At 26.8% G+C, this 23,367-nt stretch overlaps 1 protein-coding gene across 1 annotated transcript; it reads left to right on the plus strand.

Moving 5' to 3' along the window:
• Nucleotides 1–1,106: 1,106 nt before the first annotated feature.
• On the plus strand, nucleotides 1,107–22,513 carry LOC126900454 (uncharacterized). The gene is made up of 9 exons (XM_050676169.1): nucleotides 1,107–1,142; nucleotides 1,605–1,737; nucleotides 1,851–2,231; nucleotides 2,295–2,360; nucleotides 2,810–2,911; nucleotides 3,147–3,202; nucleotides 3,365–3,635; nucleotides 20,808–20,864; nucleotides 21,514–22,513. Exons 2-9 carry the CDS (start codon nucleotides 1,668–1,670, stop codon nucleotides 21,531–21,533), a joined length of 1,023 nt encoding a protein of 340 aa, XP_050532126.1. The 5' UTR covers nucleotides 1,107–1,142; nucleotides 1,605–1,667; the 3' UTR covers nucleotides 21,534–22,513.
• Nucleotides 22,514–23,367: the final 854 nt, after the last annotated feature.

Genomic DNA, 23,367 nt, shown 5'->3' on the forward strand with positions numbered 1-23,367 from the left:
AATTTATTTATGTTCTGCATATTTCAATTGTAGTATCTTTTTAAACACTAAAAGTTACTTTAAAATGATTACTATGATTTCTATTTAAGTGAGCTATTACGATTAAAATGCAAACAAATATTGAGCTTTTCTGATAAATTTACTGTAAATAGTAATTATAAAAATCTTAACTGCATATTAATCTTAACAATACAATTTGTGGTATACTTATTAAATTTGTAATAGAAAAAGTCTAATTGCAAATTTGAAAACAGCGCGAAATGTTGATCTGGAAAATTATATTTTTGTTTCTGATAAAAGTTCCTTATAGTCCAGTGTATTTATTCATAAGTAACAAAAATTTTGTATTGAAAAGTATTGCATCAAGCCCTTTAAAAATAGGCATTAAAAGTAAAGAAATATACAACTGCTTTATTATTTTTATAATTTTTTCTGTATAAATTACTATACTAAATTATTGAATATTAATATAGTACTAAATTTAACTACTATGATAAGTATTTATTCATATGTTATATTTTTATAACAAAGAACCACTAATCTGTATATAATTAAGGAAATAGGCATTGATGTTGCTTTTGTAACATATTATCCATCAGTTATTTATATTATGAATTTTCAATCATTCAAGTATAAAATTATTATCCACCTGATACACATATAACAAATAACCTTTATAACAATTACTAACTACCTATTAAAGGGTCTACAATTAAAGAAATATATTAACCAAAGTTGCAAGTTTTCGATTATTAATATATTTCAACCAATATACAAAATATTTTTAATGAGAAAATGATGTATCATTAATAATATAGAAAGGCTTATCAAAAAAAAATAATAAACATATTTTTATTAGCTTAAATGGAGAAAAATTGTAGTATTGATTGGCCAATCAAGTGTTTAATGAAATTATATTAAATATTATATTGAGTTTCTATCATTATAATTTATCTAATTAGTAATTAATTATTATTATACTGTGAAATAGTAGAATCATACTTATTTTACTTATATATTGAATTCCTTCTCTTTCTATCATTATAAAAAAAATATAGTCCACCTCGCGATCAATTGCACCCGAAAAACAACGAGTGAGATGGGTGGACTTCTCTTGTTTCATTACCTCTAGAAGTTTATAAGTTAGTATATCTAAAACACAACAAGATAAAGTAAAATATTTTATTATTAAACTTATTATGCATATAATACCTATTAAATGACTAAAAGTTTGAATCACAGAAAAAATATTTTTTTAAATTCCTTTGTACTCCCTTTCAAAGGCACTGAATTTTAATTGTACATCTTAATTCATAATACGAGATAAAATTGTAGTAAAGATTATCAAAGAGTTTTAGAATTCTACTGGCATTTATGACCAAACAATTTTTTTTATGAAATATAGAATATTAAATTATCTCAATTTAATTAAAATTATAGAATTTATATAAAAAAAAAAATTTACTAATTTGTTCGTTATATTTAAACGATTTTTTAATTGATCATCAAATTAAAAAAATTGTTTATCATACAACAATTGTACTAGTATTTCTGGTTTAAAAATATTTTTCATAGCAACTATGTATGTATTTATAAATATGTAGATTTTCACACAAAAATCAGTTACGAATTAAGTAAATTAATTAAGTAATAATTTTTAATACAAAATGGCTAAAATTTTTGAACGAATAATGAAAATTGCCAAGAAGAAATTTGGCTTAAGTAAAAAATCCAAAGGTAATTCTATACATATTTGAATGTTCGCTAAATTTATTTCCTCTATTTATGATTAATTCATACGTGTTATTATAATTTTGATTTAAGTTATCATTGATTTTTATTTTATTTAGTCATCTCAGTAGATTGTGGATCCCAAACAAATACAATAGCAGAAGAAATGGTCGCTCCAATAAAATCTGTTACAGAAATAAATATTTTAGAGTCACAGATTAAGGAAGTAGAAGACATAGCAGTTCAGACGTCTATATTAACCTTTGACAAACTTACTCAGACAAATAATAAACTTATGTATAATTTGTCTGAGACACAAACAAAAATGTTGTTTAATTCGTTAAGTTGTGAAACACAAACTGACGTCTCAATAGAAAATCGTATTTTAAATATAAAATCTTTGGACGAGCCTCATAATTCAAATTCAAAATTAATAAATTATATGCACACTGGTTCTCAGTGTTGCCTCTTATCTACTAAAAATGAGCCTCTTTTAAAAGGTATGTTTAATTTAACCACTGAAGGTAAATATGAACAAGATTCTAATAAAAATATCACATTAGTTAATGAATTTAGAGAGCATGATTTGCAGTCATGTACTTTGTCGCCTTTAGAAGCATCTATTAAAGGTATGATTACTTTACAATTGTACGAACATTATTTAATTAGTAATTTAAAAATTGATACACAGGAAACAATTTTTTTTTCTTTTGAGTTGTGACAATAATTATTTATTTTTTTATAAATTATATAGCTTGCTATAAATCATAATTTTTAAAATAGGAATTACTAGTTTAGTTTTATATAAAATTAAAAAAAAATTTTTGTTGTTCTTAATTTGTGAAATATTAGTTATAAAAAAGAATCTTAAACTTTACTTTAATTTTGATTAATTCAAAGCCATTAAATGTTTTGTCATGAATCAATGTAACTAGACGTTCTAAATTTCTGGGAGTTTGTTCTTTATAAATATACATTATTTAAATAGGTTAAAAGAATTAGTTAAAATGTATTAAAAAATGACAATGTTCAATTTATAAGTAAGAGGACAAATTATTAATTTAGTTATTTTATTTAGTTAATAATTGCGTTGAGGATGGAATTAATCCTTCAACGACACTCAATGACACTAAAGAAAAGATTGAACCATGTGTCACAAAAAGTCAAATAACAGCTGAACGTAAATTTGAACAATAATTTGTAATTTTTAGTAATTAAAAATAAAAAAATATTAAAATTAAAAATAAAGAATAAATTTAAATAGAGACGCTAAATATCTAGGCATTTATTATTTTTTAATATTCTTATTGTTATATTTAATGATATTAAAAATTGTTGTATGTAAAAGATAAAAATAATCTAAATTATTTTAAATTAATTAATAGGTAAAACAAATTTTTTTATTTACATTTTAGTTGATGCGACATATGATTTGTCAATTGCTGAAGTGGAATTTAATAAAAAATACTCGGTAATTAGAAATCATATATTCAATTTTTTTTCTGTTAAACTAATACTGAACACTTTAGTTCTTAATGTTAGACTCTTATTATCAAACATAGTTTTTCAGAGCGGACTTAGATAAATAAAGTCATAATAATAAATAAATAATATTAATAATATTATTTAATAGAATGAAGTTGTAGTCAACAAACAAAACGTAAATCAGGTTGAAAATCGTCTACAATTCTATACTCTTGATAATGTTCCTAAGCTTCAATTAAGAAATAATTATGTATATAGCATGAGAGTGCTGTATTGTCAAACAGATTATATTTGCATGACAAAAGTAAAAAATGAACAAAAAATACGATTTATGGAAAATAATATGAATGAACATTATAAGCAGACACAAGGGCGTAATTTTAAACCACGACATGATGAACTTTGTGCTATTAAATATAGTAATCAACAATTTTAATTATTAAAATAATATAAAGCCAAGTAAAATTCATACGATGTATGATAGATATTTAATTAATCAACTTTATGAATTTGTATATTTTTTCTTTTATATGGGAGTATCATAACTCATAACATTCAAACAGTGTCTTTAATAGAAAAATGTCCATTATCTTCCTTTTAATATCTCTATTACTTTAATTTAGGTGATGATAGTTGGTATAGAGGAGTTTGTATTGATATTGAAAATAGTGTGGATAGAAGTCAATTTTACATTATTTATTTTATTGATTGGGGAGAATCGGTTTCTGTAACATCTTCTGAACTGCGTAGATTGGAAACATTTTATATGAAACACGCGCCTTTGGCAGTCAAATGCATTATATTGGGTATCTATAATATTGTTAGTTTATTCGTTGAAAACTCAACAATTTTTTTAATTTAGATTTAAAATTATCTAACGCTCATCAAAAAAATCTGCGTAAACTGGAGAATAATGAATATAAATGCAAAATTAATTTAAGACTTAACCCCCGTAACTTTTTAATATCTTCAAAAAAAATTCTGGACATATTATGTGATCGTTAAAATTACTGATATTTCGTTATGTATTGTATTTTTGGTTCAGTAGTCAATTAATTCAGTTAAATTGTGTTTAATGAAATTGTTTACTGTTTTCATTATACAGAGTGAAAAATTATACAGAAACCCGTTTCCTGACTTACTGAACTCCCTGTATAATTAAAAAATAATAATATCTATTATGCTTTTGTGATATAAATTAAAATGTCTTTCTACTTAACAGATCGATTTTTTTTTTATAATTAGTTTTGAAAAATAAATTCAATAAGTAGATCATCAAAAATAAAATTAATAGAGGTTTTAAAAATTATGTACAATTAATACTGGATATTTTATAAGTTAATAATAAAAATTTTATTTAAAGTAACACAAAAAAAAATATTTATTGTATATTATATATACTTATATATACAGTGCACATCTGACGTAAAAACTCAACATATCCCTTGGCTAATTTATACCACTAATTACACTATAAAACACATTTTTACGATAAATATTGGGAAAATTGTAAATTCTTAAAATATTAGCAGATTTTATTTTAGAATGAAAAGTTCTGGCCCTCATATAGAATGATTCACTTATCATTAACAACTTACTAATCGAAAAAGTAAAAATAATATTAATAATTATTTTATTTTTTTTTTTTTAGTTTTTTTGTTTCTCTTAATTTTACTCTTTAAAAAGAGTTAATTTAAAAATAAAAACCTATAGATTTTATTTTATTTATATTTAGAAAGTGTCAATATTTCTTTTGCTAATGACTTTTGTTAAACCATATTAATAAAAAAAACCCAGCACAGGGGCGTCGCGGCACAGTGGTGACGTGGTATAAATGGATCAAGTATAATGATATCTGACAGTGATTAAAATCACTATCATAAAAAATGCTTCGATGCAAATCTTTAGATAGTGTTTAATTTTAAAAAATTGGTGGATTATTCCAAAAGCTTCATAAACTGATAGTTCCTTATTAATATCCTGATTAAGATAAAGTATGTCGAATGAAAAAGGAATTATTAAAAATTAGTATTTCCCATAAAAAAATTATATTCATCAATACACTTTTCAANTATTTCCCATAAAAAAATTATATTGATCAATACACTTTTCAATAAGTTATAGCATTATAAAGTTAAAAATGTAAAAAATAAAATTGAGATTTTTCACACAATAATAGCATTTGGTAGCCATTTTCACCATGAAGATAAAATAAAGTCCGAAATTTTTTTTTTACATAATAAAGTAGATTACATTAGANCTCTTAATTTTACTCTTTAAAAAGAGTTAATTTAAAAATAAAAACCTATAGATTTTATTTTATTTATATTTAGAAAGTGTCAATATTTCTCTTGCTAATGACTTTTGTTAAACCATATTAATAAAAAAAACCCAGCACAGGGGGGTCGCGGCACAGTGGTGACGTGGTATAAATGGATNGAAAAAGTGAATTTTTTGTGAAAAAGTTGTCATTTTGAATCCCCCCCTGTAGGCAGGTAAAAAGTCAGATTTATAAAAAAATTCTACAAAAAAAAGAATTATATTGATCCATACATTTTTCAAAAAGTTATAGCATAATAAAGTTAAAAATGGAAAATACAAAATCGAAAATTTTCACACAAAAATAGCATTCGGTAGCCATTTTCACCGTGAAGATAAGATAAAGTCCAAATTTTTTTTTTTCATAATAAAGCATATTACATTAGCTTTAATTTAAGATATATATAAAAGTGTCAGACTTTCCGGAACATTTTCAAAATTTAAGTTAAAAAAATTAATTTTTTGTGAAAAAGTTGTCATTTTAAATCCTCCCTTGTGAGCAGGTTAAGGGTTAAATTTATGAAAAAAATATACCAAAAGAAAGGTAATGATATTATGCATCTATATAAAAAAGAATTATATTGATACGTTCATTTTTGAAAAAGTTATGGCACTTTTAAGTAAAAAAAATTGAAAAAAATTTGAAAATTATCGATTTTTAAATTTGTAATTTTTTTGGAGTTTCCCCCATTTACGGAGAACGAGGGAATTTTTTTCAATTTTTAAGGGTAATGTCTTCGACTAGATACAATTTGTGATCTTTTGACGTATCGTTGAAAGAAATCCGTTCGATGAGAGCTGAGAAAAAGTGGTAACAGACACACAAAAAAAAAAAGAAAACACATCTTAGTAAAACCAATACCTTCTCAGCTTCGCATTGAAGCTAAAAAACAGTAAAAGTATACATTGTCTTAAATATTAAATTATTTTAAAGTTTGATAGTTTTTAAAAGTTATAGTTTATTAACAAATAATGTAAAAATATACTAATTGAAACCACGATTTCCCTAATTGTAGAAAAATTATACTATAAGATTTTCTAATTAATCGAATAGAATAAATAAATAAATTTAAATAAACAAATTTTATTTTTCAATTGAATAAATCTGATATGAAACAAAATTGGAATTACCATTTTAAAATCAAAAATTAATATAAGTTTAGTGTATAAAGAATAGTAGCAAAAGATTAATTTTTCGCGTAAAGCATCTCAAAAAAGAATTATAGTTGTTAACAAAATAAAATAATAATTAGCTTTAATACTTTCTAAGATATTCTTGAGGCATAGCTAAGGAATCATTCTGTAAAGTATGTATTTTTTTTCTTAGTTATGAGTGTACAGGTAAACACACATAACCTTTTTAACACGCTTATTAGTTTCACATGTATGTTTGTTTGTTTGTTGTATGTTGTTTGTAACTTCACGCGGCACGTGTTATTATGTAGCGTATCCCGTCGTCTATGACCTTGAGACTAGACCGTCGTAACGCATTCACCCCACCCCGTTCACCAGTCAGCGACAACACTATTTTTCTGTATAATTTTTTTTTCTGTACATTTTTACTTTTGCTTTTCGTACCCGTATACACGTGCGTGTCACCATTTATATATATATATATATAACAAATTTTTATTGTGATTGACACAGCCCCGCGTCGTTTCGTTATACACGATGCCCCACGACTCGTGCCACCTTTATCAGCCGTCGCCCTATTTTATAAGTATTTGACTGACCAACACCGCGCGTTATACGCCGCGGTGCAAAGTCCAGCAAGTGCGGCACGGCCGACGACGTTCCGCCGCTAATGATACTCTAGTCTTCCTCCCATTGTCAAAGTGACAACGTCAACAAACCGATCCAAACTCGCGCACCGTCGTCATCTACGCTTCTAACCTTTTGACGCCCGAGGACCACGCCGGACATCGCGTCGTCGACGCCAGCGAAAGTGCCGAGATATTATGCGAAGATATTATATTCTTACCATCGCCGCTAATTTAATATATATATATATTAATTACTATTAAAACTTATATATTAATACGCTTTATTCTCATTAAGAGATATATAGTGTATTTATTCCGTTTACGGTGAATGATTGCCGTATTGCCATTTTTCGTCACTACCTTCACGTTGCGCGCCTGCTGCTTTCCTTGGATGTGGTAGCCGTTTCTCAGACTCCCACTCCGGAATCGAACCCTGATTCCCCTTTACCCGTTACAACCATGATATTGATAGTAACTACTATCATAACATGTAACTAAAAAGTGAAAAATAAATATAGTTTAAAAAAACTAAAAACACGCTTTTAAAGCACATCGAACTAAAAAGTTCAAACTAATTTTTAAAATAAGCGTAAAACAATGATGAACGAAAAGTACTAGTATTATTGTGATAAAAGCGTTGGTGCCTTGTGCTATATTTTTCGTATATTGAGCGCCCGACGCTTTTATTACAATAATACTAGTACTTTTCGTACATTATTGTTTTAAGCTTATTATAATAATTATAGTTCGACGTGCTTTAAAAGCGTGTTTTTTAGTTTTTTTAATCTATATTTATTTATTGGAAACATTGTATAGCTCCCATCGAAGTCTCAAAGATAAGCCGACTGTTGCACGTGAAACGCAAGTTATGAGTCATAAACCTCGTCGTGTGTAGATTCATCTTGTATTAGTGAATATTTACAAAGCATACTCCGCCCGCATTATGTACTTTATCTATGTATTCAAATGTCAGTAATTACAAAATTACAAAATCGTCGTAAGAAAAGATCTAACAAATACTTTGAAATATTAAAAATATTAAATAATAAAAAATGTTTATTTTAACTTCGATTAATTAATAGCTGAAAAGCTATTAGTTGTATTTTGAAAACTGTATGGATTATTGCAAATTTTTATTGATAATATTTCGAACATTTGTCTAGCTAACGACGTATTTTTTTGAAAATCGGATCATTAAGTAAGTACTGCGAGGCTTAAAAATCCTATCAACATTTTTTTCATTTCAATTTTTTATAATTGTCCTCTGTGATTAATCAACTAATAAAGTAAAAAAGCATGTAATCTTTAGTAGAAGTGCAAGTCCGACGACTAATATTTTATGAATAATCTGCCTTTTAGTTAAAAATTTAAAATGAAATTTTTGCTAAATATGATACATTTTTTTTTTAATGTATTGCCAATACGGATGGAAGCGTTTTGTAACAGCGATTGTAATCACTGTCAGATACCACTCAATAGAAACTGATACGTTACCGCGTCGCTTCTCGATATACGGAGCCCCGCGACTTGCGCCACCTTTATCAGCCATCGTCCAATTATGTGTATATGGTAGCTTGACTAACACCACGTGCGATACGCCACAGTCCTAAGTCCAGCAAGTACCGCACGTCCGTCGACGACCCGCTGCTAAAATACGTTTTCACTTAGTGATCTTCATGATGTCGCCTGACGCGCTTCGCCTGAGCAACTTTCTCTTTTGTTCAGTATAAATTCTGTTGGTTTAATATATTGTATATTTTATATATTATATAAAATATATTTATATATATTTTATAATTTTAATATTATGTTTTGTGACTAACAGTAATCATCCGCTTATTGGATGTATGCTAATTTTTCTTGAGACCGTCATCGATAACAATAAACGGATTTTCGCCACTTTTCCTATGAAAACCGGTATTGATTATTTACTTTGCTTTTCGTCGTCAGTAGTGACATGTTACTACGTAGTTTTTATATTATAGCTGATTCGTTATTTATAATTACATTTAGAGATATTAAATGAGAAAAATAGTAATTTAAAAGCTCTTTAATGAAAATTAAATACATTAATTGAAAAATTAATTTTACTTTAAAATAGTGGTATTTAAAATAAATATACATTATTGTTTAAAAAGATTTTATAATTGAAAGATGAACTAAATTAATTTTTTTTTTTATAAATATTTAACGGGCATTAGCCCTTTATATATATAAACATATTACAAGACATATTGACATATTACATAATGACAGACAAACAGTAATCAATAAGAATAAGAATATATTAAAACAACTTGAACTTTTCATAATTTATATAAAAAAAATCGACGGAAATGTACACTATATTAGCAGTAATTAGCGCGCGAGGAAAAAAAAAATGCGATAGTGAGGAATAAAAAATTGATCAGATGATCTAGAGTTATAATATGGAACCCGTATTACAATTAAAGCCAGAAGATGTGGACAATCAATATAACCATTAAGTAGGTCATACATAAATAGAACATCAAAGAGTTTTCTTCTTAGTCTAGTGAATCTAAACCAATAGAATCCTGAATAGTACTATATTAATCACTAGATATATTTGAATTTGATAAAAAAGCTATTCTCTTAAGAATTTTTTATTGTACTCTATCAAGGTCTTTTGAGATAGATTTGAGACCGTATTACAGAGCCAAAATCTAGAGTTGGTCGAACTAGGGAACAGTATAATGTTTTCAAACTGGATGTTTTTTTTTAAATCTTGAGTATTTCTGTTAATATAAAGCCTAACATTTTATAGTATTTATTTAATTGTGAGTTGTGATGAAATTTATAAGATAAATCCGATTCAAAATGTACACCTAAATCTTTAATAACATTTTCTCTACTTAATTCAATATTATTTAATTTGTAATTGAATAGTATTGGGTTTTTAGTACGAGTAAATGAAACTACTTTTTACTTATTAATGTTTAGAGGAAGGCAATTTTTAATACTCCACCAAAAAAATTTGTAGAATTATTTTTGTAATACCTCGACATCATCTGAAGAAGATTTCATTGAGCAAAATAATTTAGCATTATCTGCAAAAAGTAATATATTAACGTCGCTATCTATTAACTGTGGCAAATCATTAATAGAAACTAAGAAAAGTAGTAGTCCTAAATGCGATCCTTGTGGGATGCTTGATAATACGTGAAAATCAGCAGAAAAATTAAAAGATAGTTTTAATGCCTGAGAACGATTTGTTAAGATGACGTAATCCATGAAAGAAATGTACCATTAACCCCAAGAGCTCTCAATTTAACTAGCAAAATATTATGATTGACCTTGTCAAAAGCTTTTTGAAAATGCATATATATTGTGTCAACCTGATAATTTTTATCATTTGAATTCAATAAAAACGTTTGATAGGTTAATAGATTTGTTAAAACAGAATGTTTAGGCAAAAGACCATGCTGGTGTGGACTTATATGATTAATTAAAATGTTTGTCAACTTTTTAGTAATAATGGCTTCAAATAATTCAGGAATGAGTGATAATTTTGATATTGGGCGGTAGTTTCGAATATAACTTTTATCACCAGATTTATAAATAGGAGTAATATAAGATCTTTTCAAAATAAATCTAACATATTATAAATTTCATATTCTGAAATATGCCAAGAATTTAAATTGAGATTGCTCTTAACTAATGAACTATCATATAAATCAATTTTATTAGAATAATTTGTATAAACAGAAAAGAAATATTTTGCAAATAATTCAGTTATTTCATTGATATTTTTAGATACAACTGTATCAAGATAAACTATATTAGGCATATTTGATCTATTAGTTCTCAAGGACTGAACATAATGCCAAAATGATTTAGGATTTACATTTACAACATTTTCAATTTTTTGTATGTAATTTGCATGAATTTGACTATATAATGATTTTCATTTTTTCCGAAGTTCGGAAAAAGTTGAATTATCCTGTTGAGAATTTGTTATTTTATGAGCTTCTTTTTTTAATTTTCTGAGGGCTGGATTTGACCATGTGATCTTACAATTTATGTTAGGATTGAATTTAAATTTAGGGACATAAATATGAAAAGTATGCAAAATAATTTCATATAACTTATCGATAGACGAGTTTAAATTTAAGTTATTGAAATGTTGTATAATATCTATTTTTGAGAGGTGTGCACCTATATCATTTAGTTTACATAAGTTAAAATTGTAAAAAATAGGAGTTGATGTTTCATTAGGAGTATTAAAATATATATTCAGTGAGCAAATAAACTCTAAAGGGGGATGATAGACATACATCGATGTTAAAGACGGACCTTTATATAAGTTCAACATATTAAAATCAGTAAAAATCAGATCTAATAAATTGTTATGAGAATTTGTAATATTATTACACTGTTTTAAATTAAGATAATTAATAAGACTATTAAAAATAATATTAGCAGAAGTATTTAGCATAGGGTTATTTATTGACCACACACAACTAGGTAAATTAAAATCACCTATGATTGTTATTTCCGAGATGAAATAAAGTCACAAAATGAAATGTAACTTTCTTTACTAGTATTAGGTGGAAAATATACACAATTTAATAAAACTTTTCTATTATTATAATGTAGTAAAATAAATATATAATCTTTATTATTAATATTTTCTGAATGTAAAAGAACACTGTTCAAAAGTTATGTGTGTAGCCCGGTCAAGCTCCACGTAACTTGAAATCGCATTACCCCTCCATTGTAATGATAACCATCGTGTTCGGCACCTTGCTGTCATTATGCTTGTGTCCGCGGTTGACGTTACATCGAACCGTTGAGTCCGATGACTCGTAGCCAGTGTGCTGGCATAGTTTTCTTTTGTTGGGTTTGTGTCGGCCTGTATAAGCACGGCCCCAACGTGCGGTTATTGAAGACTCAATCCATATTTGGAGTTGGTGTTCTTATTGTACTCACACCAGTGGTGTTTCCTTTTCTGTAGTATGTCGAGTTAGTGCGTCTTGTCACTATAAAGCTAATCGTGGTACTCAGGATTGTTGGCGTCGGCCAAGAGGTATAGTTGTGGAAATCACAAGCATTGCGATATCACGCGGCTGAAGAAGTGTCAAGTGGCTGGGTGATGTTACTATTTTTAACACGCTTANGTTCAACATATTAAAATCAGTAAAAATCAGATCTAATAAATTGTTATGAGAATTTGTAATATTATTACACTGTTTTAAATTAAGATAATTAATAAGACTATTAAAAATAATATTAGCAGAAGTATTTAGCATAGGGTTATTTATTGACCACACACAACTAGGTAAATTAAAATCACCTATGATTGTTATTTCCGAGATGAAATAAAGTCACAAAATGAAATGTAACTTTCTTTACTAGTATTAGGTGGAAAATATACACAATTTAATAAAACTTTTCTATTATTATAATGTAGTAAAATAAATATATAATCTTTATTATTAATATTTTCTGAATGTAAAAGAACACTGTTCAAAAGTTATGTGTGTAGCCCGGTCAAGCTCCACGTAACTTGAAATCGCATTACCCCTCCATTGTAATGATAACCATCGTGTTCGGCACCTTGCTGTCATTATGCTTGTGTCCGCGGTTGACGTTACATCGAACCGTTGAGTCCGATGACTCGTAGCCAGTGTGCTGGCATAGTTTTCTTTTGTTGGGTTTGTGTCGGCCTGTATAAGCACGGCCCCAACGTGCGGTTATTGAAGACTCAATCCATATTTGGAGTTGGTGTTCTTATTGTACTCACACCAGTGGTGTTTCCTTTTCTGTAGTATGTCGAGTTAGTGCGTCTTGTCACTATAAAGCTAATCGTGGTACTCAGGATTGTTGGCGTCGGCCAAGAGGTATAGTTGTGGAAATCACAAGCATTGCGATATCACGCGGCTGAAGAAGTGTCAAGTGGCTGGGTGATGTTACTATTTTTTTTATTACTTAATGTTCGTATTATTTGATTTGTATATGATTAAAAGAATCGTGTCATTAGTAAAAAAAAAAATAAAAATTGTTTTTAGCTTATTATTCAAGTGTCAAGTAAAACATCCGACACGTCATTTATTTGGGATAGTTAACTTAACGTTTAAGTATAAAGTCGTAAAATAATTCACTCTGGGAATATAAGTTCATTTCATTATATTTTTACAAACACAATTAAATTTATTACTTATAGCTATTAAAACGCCACCCCCTCTTGTTTCATGATTATATCATGATCAGATATAAAAATGTTATAATTAACTAGTCCTAGTTAGCATCACTAATATTATTATTAAGCCATGTTTCAGATAAAAACAACAAATCACACTCAAGGTTATTTACAGAATCACGAAAATATAATAGTTTCGTCCTCGTTAAGACCTCGTACATTTTGATAGAAAGCGTGTAAGTTTAAAAGTTATTTTGTGATTTATAGTCATTATTTTCGGATGTTTGTACAATTCTTGGTACTCCTTTAACAAATTGTATAGTCAATCCAATTTCACCATTAGAAAGACGCGTCGATAATTCTCCCAGAAGTTTTATTAATTTTTTTCTTTGATATTGACTACGATCTGAGCTTAAAGAAATTGACGGAAAACAAGATGAAAGCTTTTTATTTTTTATGATATCAAACGCTTTAGATGCAGAATTGAATGTAATCAATAAAGGTCTACGTTTATTAGATTGATAACGACCAAGACGAAAAATTTTTATCGGTACCGGCACTGTAATATTAGGTTTTGATGATTTTAATGATTTACTTTAACAAAAATAACTAATAAAAAAAAAGCTGTTTAAGAGATCTAAAAATCCATTGTTAATTCAGGAGAAACTAAGAATCATTTTTTTTAGAAATGATTTATTATATTGCAACATATTACCAAAATATTTGGAATATTATTGTCTAGTAGTAACACATACAAATATAGTAAAAAAATTATTAAATTACAAAGTAAAATGATTTAATATTGTAATTGAAACCTATCATATCGAACTTGATTCGTCAATAAATAATTTGAAAACATTATGAATGAATTATTTTAATTGTATGTATGGAGAACATGGGATAAGTAACTCTTTAATTGATAAATTAGAATTTGTTTTCAATTTTTGAGGTTAATATCTTCAATTAGATATGAATTGTAATAATTTGTCGTATCGTTGAAAAAAGTAGGTCAAATTAGAGTAGAGAAAAAAAATAATAGTCACAAAAAAATACCTTCTCAGCTTTGCATAGAAGCTAATACCTAAAATATAGTAAAATAATTTTAATATAAATAAGAAATTTTTTTCTCGCAAGGTATGACTACAGTGAAGGATCCTTATCTTTATTGAATCTAAATGAGATAAAAATCAAAGGAGTTGAAAGTTTATTCTAACTTAAAAAGAATTAAGAAAAAAATTTAAAAAAATCGTTGCCATACAATGGTTGGAACCAACTCGGCAACCATACGTCCTTTCCTCCTTTGAAAAAATTACAATTTAAGCTAGTTCAAATTTCAAAGTTATTTTTCTCGACTTATAAAAAGTAAAAAAATTTAAATATGTTTAACTTTCTATGCTATATCAATTTGATATATATAATATTTATGATATTTATGAATATCAGTGTACACCCCTTGTCAGGTATTTTAAAATAAAATAAAACACAATATACAGAATTTTGACACAAAAATAGCGTATTTTTAAATACCGTAGTAATTTTTACTATGAAGACATATCCAGAAGTTAAACTTTCTATTTTCAAAATAAAGTATATTACATATGATTTAATTTAAGGTATAAATAAATGTGTCAGTATTTCCGGAACACTTTCAAAAATGAAATTAAAATTATCCTAGTTTCCATACGCATGTTTTAAGTTTAAGCCCCCCTTGTATAAAGGGATATGATCTGATTTGAAAAAAAAAGTTTGTCAGATGAAAGGGGTATATAAAAATTATTTATGAAAACATTGATCCATACATTTTTTCAAAAGTTAGAGCAATATAAATTTAAAAATATAAAATATAAAAACGAGAATTTTATCACGGAAATCGTGCGTTGTTCTTTAACTTTAATGTCCGTTTTTACTACAAAGATAAGTCCAGAGGCTAAATTTTTTTTTAAAGAAAAGTATATTATATAAGTTTTATTTTAAAGGATATATAAAAGTATCAGTCTTTCCGGAACATTTTCAAAAGTTAAGTTGAATCCCTTCCTGTGGGCTGGTAAAGGATCAAATTTTGGGTCACAAAAATATATCAAAAGATGAGTAAATACCTAAAATATCTATAAAAAAAAATTATATCGATTCGGACATTTTTAAGAAAGTTATGGCAGTTTTAAGTAAAAAAAATTGAAAAAATGTCAAAAATTAGAGATTTTTAAATTTGTAATTTTTTGAGGGATTCCCCCCGTTTACAGGCAACAAGAGAAATTTTTTCAATTTTTGAGAGTAATGTCTTTGACTATATACGATTTGTGATCTTTTGACGTATTGTTCATCAAAATCGGTTTAGCGAGAGCGAAGATTGAGCGTTCATAGACACAAAAAACCCAGCACAGGGGGGTCGCGGCACAGTGGTGACTTGGCATAGTTGGATCAAGTATAATGATATCTGACAGTGATTAAAATCACTATCAAAAAAAAACGCTTCGATGCAAATCTTTAGATAGTGTTTAATTTTAAAAAATTGGTGGATTATTCCAAAAGCTTCATAAACTGCTAGTTCCTTATTAATATCCTGATTAAGATAAAGTATGTCGAATGAAAAAGGAATTATTAAAAAATAGTATTTCCCATAAAAAAATTATATTGATCAATACACTTTTCAATAAGTTATAGCATTATAATGTTAAAAATGTAAAAAATAAAATTGAGAATTTTCACACAATAATAGCATTTGGTAGCCATTTTCACCGTGAAGATAAAATAAAGTCCGAAATTTTTTTTTTACATAATAAAGTAGATTACATTAGCTTTAATTTAATATATATATAAAAGTGTCAGACTCTCCGAAACACTTTCAAAATTTAAGTTGAAAGAGTCAATTTTTTGTGAAAAGTTGTCATTTTGAATCCCCCCCTGTAGGCAGGTAAAAAGTCAGATTTATACAAAAAATATACCAAATGATAGGTAAAGACATTATGCATCTACAAAAAAACAGAATTATATTGATCAATACATCTTTCAAAAAGTTATAGCATTATAAAGTTAAAAATATAAAAAAGAATTTTTTTACAAAAATCGTATTTTTTTTATTAAGTTTAATGTCTGTTTTCACCATGAAGATAAAATAAAGTCCGAAATTTTTTTTTACCATTATAAAGTATATTACATTAGCTTTAATTTAAGATATATATAAAAGTGTCAGACTTTCCGGAACACTTTCAAAATTTAAGTTGAAAAAGTTCTACTTTCTACATGCATTTTTTATATTTTAAGCCCTCCCATATATAGGGAAATGGTCCGATTTAAAAAAACAGTATGTCAAATGAAAGATCTATATAAATACTACTTTTCATATAAAAATTTTAATGATCCATACATTTTTCAAAAAGTTATAGCATAATAAAGTTAAAAATGTAAAATACAAAATCGAAAAATTTCACACAAAAATAACATAATTACATAAGCTTTAATTTAAGATCTATATAAAATTGTCAGACTTTCCAACCCAACCAACACTTTCAAAAGTTAGGTTAAAAAAATTAATTTTTTGTAAAAAAGTCAGATTTATAAAAAAAATATACCAAATGATATGTAATGACATCATGCATCTATAAAAAAAAAGAGTTATGTTGATATATTTATTTTTAAAAAAATTACGTAAGTTATAAGTAAAAAAAATTGAAAAAATTTCGAAAATCAGCCATTTTTAAATTAGTAATTTTTTCGGAGATTTCCCCTTTTTACGGGGAACGAGGGAATTTTTTTCAATTTTTGAGGGTAATGTCTTCGACTAGATACGATTTGTGATCTTTTGACGTATCATTGAAAGAAATCGGTTTGGTGAGAGCTGAGAAAAAGTGGTAACAGACACAAAAAAAAAAAAATAAAAAAAAACACATCTTAGTAAAACTAATACCTTCTCAGCTTCGCATTGAAGCTAAAAAATCACAAGGAGCATGATAAACGCCTAGTATATTAAAAAAAATGGTGCGATAAAGGGAGACTATAAGAAGTATGGAATTTTATTTTGAACGACTATGGACTAACGACTAATTTAATTACTACTCAAACAGATATTTTTGATAAATGGAAGTGTTTGGTACAGAACGCCTTTGTCAAAGATCTAGTAGACCAGTTGTTACAAACATCCTTGATTATATTATATCGTGTGACAGTTGATCTCCAACGTCTTTCTTTACTCACCCCTATCCCACCCAGCACGGCAAATCGATGACCTCCGTGTCAATTGTCATCCGTGTACAGTTTATCGTCGTAAGTCAGTCATTCAATTGTTTTTTGTGTCATTTCTTTTTGTATCAAGCGCCTTCGCTTGAATTGTAAATTGTTCGACCATTGTATGCCGTTATTCTTTTATTTGTTTATTACACCCTAGTACTCAAAGTTTTTGTGCCCTTGTACGTCACCAGTGATTGGACCCTGACCATCACTAAATATCTTCATTGTCACAGTTGCTTTTCCGTCGTCTGTCATCTACCATTGTGTGCTTGGATCTACACTCTGACTTAAGATACTCAGATGTTCGACACTATTACCACAAGATCTCATACAGTCCACTCATCACTATCAGCAACTTTATTCAGCTAAGTTTTATATTATATTTAATGTTATTTATTGTTTATTTTTATTGAGATTAACTAGTTTGTATTATGTCGCTTCGCCGGGACCATTAGTATTTAAGGATTTCTCGTTTCCCCTTAAATTTAAGATAATTCCTGAAAAATTTCTAATATATGTGGTTATTTGTTATTTAATTATTCTCTATACTCGTTACTTATTGGATGTACCATTAGCTATCATCCCTCAAGTGACCCACTCCCACTTCAATTATAGCGATTAAAACAGGGTTAAGGTAAAACGGCATTCTAGTGCGGTACATAACTAGCCATACTACTGTCTAGTTGCCTCGTACAAAACAGGAAGATATATTTCAAACAGCTTCTCAATTTTGATGATTCCATAAATAAATACGGATACAACCCTTAATAAATAAGTACGTAAATACGTAATTATGATCCTAATACCTACAGTACTTATGCTTCAGGGATATGGTTCTGCTAGGGAAATGAAGGAAATAAGATTAAGGTTACGACCAGACATACCGTGGAAGATAGATGCAGAGGACAGAGATAAATGAAGAGGAATTTGCATGGCAATATGGTCTCAATGGCCAAAAAAAAAACTACAAAAAAGCTAAGCTTTAATACATATTTTATGTATAAAATAATTTTGATGTTTCACATCTACGGAACGTTCCACGACGGAACACACTTTTTTTAGATTAATTCATAAGTTTCCCAAGTTATTTTTATAAATTGGTTAAAGAAAATTTGAAAAAAGAGTAAATTATATTATAATTTTTAAGATAAAAATGTTTCGGTAAAGGTTGGAAAACATTGAACCATTTCGCAAACCAAAACAATAACAAAAAATATCATCATAAAAAAAGGTCTCATGATATATGCAAAAGTACAATGACCTTTTCAAAATATTTATCTAAATAACATATGAATATTATTAATATATATGGAAATTACTGACTATGCTAAGACTAGATCAACAGTTAATAAATACCATTTTATGAGTTAAACATACCAATTTTTATACATCTTATATCTTTCATACTTGTTTTCCAAATCACTAGTTATTTTAATTTGAGTATTTAATTTTTCTTGCAAATCTTGACTATATACCATATCATTGTTTATTGAAAGTTTCTTATTTTTTTTTGAAATCTAAAAAAAATATTTAATACACTTTAAAGAATTGATTAAAAATGACCAAATACAAAAAAATTAAAAGCAGTTTTTAATTATTGTGATTAGTCATTGAATAACCGGTGGTGATACTAACCATCAAATTCTTGCTCTTTCTCAATTAATTTTACGATTCCATTCGAATTAAGTTTTAACTCAATAGCACTTTTTGAATTAAAGTATTCTAACTCTTCAATCTTTTTTGATAATTTGAGAACAATCAAGTATTCTTCTGTTTTTTGTAATTTATAATTATTTTCTAATTTTGAATTGACTTCTTTGAGCTCTTTATTTTCAAATATTATCTAAAATAAAAAACAAATTAGTATTTTTAATTTTATGTTTTATAAAATTAACTTATATCATATTGTTATTAAAATCTAATTATCAGTTATGAGATTATTATGCAAAAATTTAAAATTCGTTACAATAATTGAATTATATCCTGAGCCTTCAATCTTTTCTTTGAAATGGTTTATGATTTTACAATAACATTATCAAATTTATTTTTTTTAAATAATTGTATCTTTCTTCCACAAAAAAATACTTATGAATTTTACATTGAATCTATAAACTAAACTAAAATTGAATACTAGAAATTATGAAATAATCACAAACTCAGTTTTTCGATAATTTTGAAACAATAATAATTTTATATCAGTAAATAAGAATTTAACAAATCATTATTTAAATATTAAGAAAGTTAAATTTCTTTTACTTAATAAGAATGAATTCTTATGGAAATAACAAAAAAATGTGAAAGTATATTTTTATAACAATAAGGTGGATGTATTATATGTATAATTGATATACATATAGTTTATTTATTTTTATTATGATTTTTAAACAATGACTTGTTTATAGTTGGTTAAGTGTGACATTATTATTTAAGAAAGAATTATCTGAATTCTCAGGGAGTCTTTCGGCAACGATCGAGAGAGACAATGTTCGCAAAGATTGTATTTTATTGAATTTTTGTATGTAAATATTTTATAGAATTCATAACTATAACATCCAACATAAATTTAAAAAATTATCAAAGAAAAAGTTTAATAATTGTATATTTACCTAATAAATTAAGTTCTTCAAATCATCCAACTTTCTTTGATAACTATCGATTATTTTTCGATTTTCTTCTTTTTCAATTTCATCTTCTTTAATACGTCCTTATAGTTCTTCATTACATTTAACATGAGTACTTATATTCAATTTTAACTCTTCTATTTCTTTTTCGAGATTTGAAGATAAATTTTTTTCTACACTCAAATTATTTGTTAACTTTTGCACTTCCTTATTTAGTTTTACTATTTCTCTCAATTGTTGTTTTAATTCAATATCAGTTTTAATATCAAGTCTTGAATTTATGTAGTTTAACTCTTCAATCTTTTTTGATAATTTGAGAATTAACTGATTCTGATTTGGTAATAAATCATTCGTATTATCTACAAAATATGACATGAAGTTAATTAATAAATTAAAAGTTGAATAATCGCAATAAATTACTGCAATGAAATCAAAACATATAAGGACAGCTACAATTAATTTATTGTGTTAAGTATCTTATATTGTAGACTTTAACCTTTTTAGGTATTTCAGTGAAAATTGTATTCTATCAAACAGCAATTAACGCAAAAGTGACATTAAGTAAGTCATTGTGGTACTCAATAAATAATTCAACATGTATAATAATAGTACATATTATTTACAAGTAATATATGCATACATTATTATATATAATTGTTTTGTGAATATAGATACAATATGTAACAGACCTAATTAACTCTTACAACTTTTAATACAATATCTATTTTATTATAGTTTTTTTTTTATAATTCATGCCTTCTTAGACAATGTTAAACTCATATTTTACACAATTGTCCATTTGATAATCAGATTTACGGATTGAGATCAATTATGTGTGAGGTTCAGTTTTGTAATTATAAAATAAAGCTAATACATATGGATAAACGTATAAACTGTAGAGAGAGTTTGAGAATGTTACTTATATTAGTAAAAAACCATGATAATAAATAACACAACAAATAAGAATATGTGTTATATATAAGACAAATAAATATTATATCAATGGGGACAAGCGAGTTAGTTAATAACTAATCGCCTCAAAGCATAAGTAAAACAAAATAATTATCAAAGAAAATCAAAATATAAAATAGATATTTTAGTTTTAAATTGTTTACGTATCAAATAATGGATTTACGAGAAAAAATTATAATTATTTTTTTTATAGATTATATGTTTTAATTTTTTTATATTTTGTGATCTTTTTTTTAAGATTGGCAGTTTATTGGATAAGTGAAAAAAGTATAGAAACTATTCTTATTGATCGAATTTAACCCCAATGTGGTGCGAGAAGAGGTTAAGTTTGAAGGTTTGAATTTTCATGATACTTAAAAAAAAATTCGGAAGTACTCTTTGAATTTTTGAACCACCTTAATATACAGGTGAAACAGATTTAACTGTTGATTCTAAAAAAATAATTTTTATTAATACATTTTTTCAACATTTCAAAAGAATAGTTTTTAGCTCATTATTTGCAAGAACTATTAATGTGGCGACAACTATTCAACGTGGTCACATCAAAATTTCAGTTTTACGATTCAATAGTTGTAACACAACTACCGTCTCTCATCCCACAGGTCGCACTATGTCAGGTGACAAGAACCATATCACCAATTAGTGTTGTTGTGACATGTTTTGTTATAAATTATATGAAAATAAATTCCATTTTTAAGTTAAAAATCTTCGTTTTCCTTGATTTCTCCTTTCAATGTTATAAAACTAAAAAGTATAACATATTGTTTATTAAAGTCGAACCAGTAAGAGACGAGAATTTCCATGGACAAACGTGAAATAAACACACACTATCACATAACCAATATCTTCTCAGCGTCGCATCGAAACTAAAATATTTTAAACACTCATTTTTCATCTCTCTGGCTACCTCAACCCAATTTGACAATAGTACCACAATCAACGCAAGTAATTAAATAATCAAATCGCACAAAAAGTGAACAGTCTTCAAGGCTCAAGTGAATATATGAATCATGACATGAAGTTGGCAGTGTTTTTTAAATAAAATTGAAATAAATTACAAATTATTTAAAAATGACTTAATGTAAACATATTTACTGGAAGTCGTCGCCACTCCAAGAATACTTCAATCTAATGTTAAAGAAGCTTTTCAATTAATTTGTCTTTAAAACTGAATAAAGAGGACTGTTATCTGTTATTTTTTCTTATATTCACTTGTATTATTGTTCTATATCCTTGGACTTTACGCACCCTGATAGAACTTCTTTACAAACCCATTATCCCAACTTGATAAATAATATCCATATTAAATCATTCTCCTATATTTTCAGTGATTATTATATACGAAAAGGTTATTATTTAGTTGGATATTTTATGTTTGGATATGTTTTAAAACACAATACAAAAATAAAACTTAGTAAGGTCGTTAATTTTACGTTAAAAACTCATTCCTATTATTATACCTCTTTAATTGTAAATTGTACAGAATGTTCAACATGTCAATTGTTACAAAGAAAACCACCTAACCCGACGCCTGTATCGACATATTTACCTGTATGGTCCAGCCGACGAATACTGCAGTGTTTACTCAAATCGAATTATTAATTTTTATTTGATATCTCAAGCTTAGAAATAATTCGCTTTTTAAATTAAATTGTTAATTGTTGTATAACTTGTTTCATTAAGGCGTGAAAATATTTCTTTTTTTCGGTCCTTTTTTAAATTCATATTTCAATAATAGAATATTGTAATACGACATTTATATTACAAAAAACGCAAGAAAAATTGTAGTTTTCACAAACAATGTAAAATACTATTAGGTAATTTACTATTGAACATAAATAAGACATTTTAAACCAAATTTTTCTAAAAATCTACTCTACAAATGTACACAAGTATATTGGTTAGGTTTGATATATTTCATTTATGCCACCATGTTGTCTACTAACCCAGTTGACAACGCATAAAGTAAGTGCCGCTAATGTGACCAAAATACTTAATTGTAGCCCTAAGATATCTAAGTGAATTTCGGCTTGAAATGTGTCATTTGTATAAACGTTCGCAATATCTGATGTCGGCCACCTGATTTTAGACT

This window comes from Daktulosphaira vitifoliae, unplaced genomic scaffold (genome assembly GCF_025091365.1).
Source record: "Daktulosphaira vitifoliae isolate Bord-2020 unplaced genomic scaffold, ASM2509136v1 Scaffold_3, whole genome shotgun sequence".
In the NCBI taxonomy this organism is placed as follows: Eukaryota; Metazoa; Arthropoda; class Insecta; order Hemiptera; family Phylloxeridae; genus Daktulosphaira; species Daktulosphaira vitifoliae.

What these genes read in the sequence shown, in the direction of transcription:
- LOC126900454 (XM_050676169.1), top strand. Translation starts at nt 1,668, where the DNA reads ATGGCTAAAATTTTTGAACGAATAATGAAAATTGCCAAGAAGAAATTT. An exon ending in AAATGAGCCTCTTTTAAAAG is followed by an intron (nt 2,232 to 2,294) that starts GTATGTTTAATT and finishes ATATCACATTAG; the next exon opens with TTAATGAATTTAGAGAGCAT. An exon ending in AAGTCAAATAACAGCTGAAC is followed by an intron (nt 2,912 to 3,146) that starts GTAAATTTGAAC and finishes TTTACATTTTAG; the next exon opens with TTGATGCGACATATGATTTG.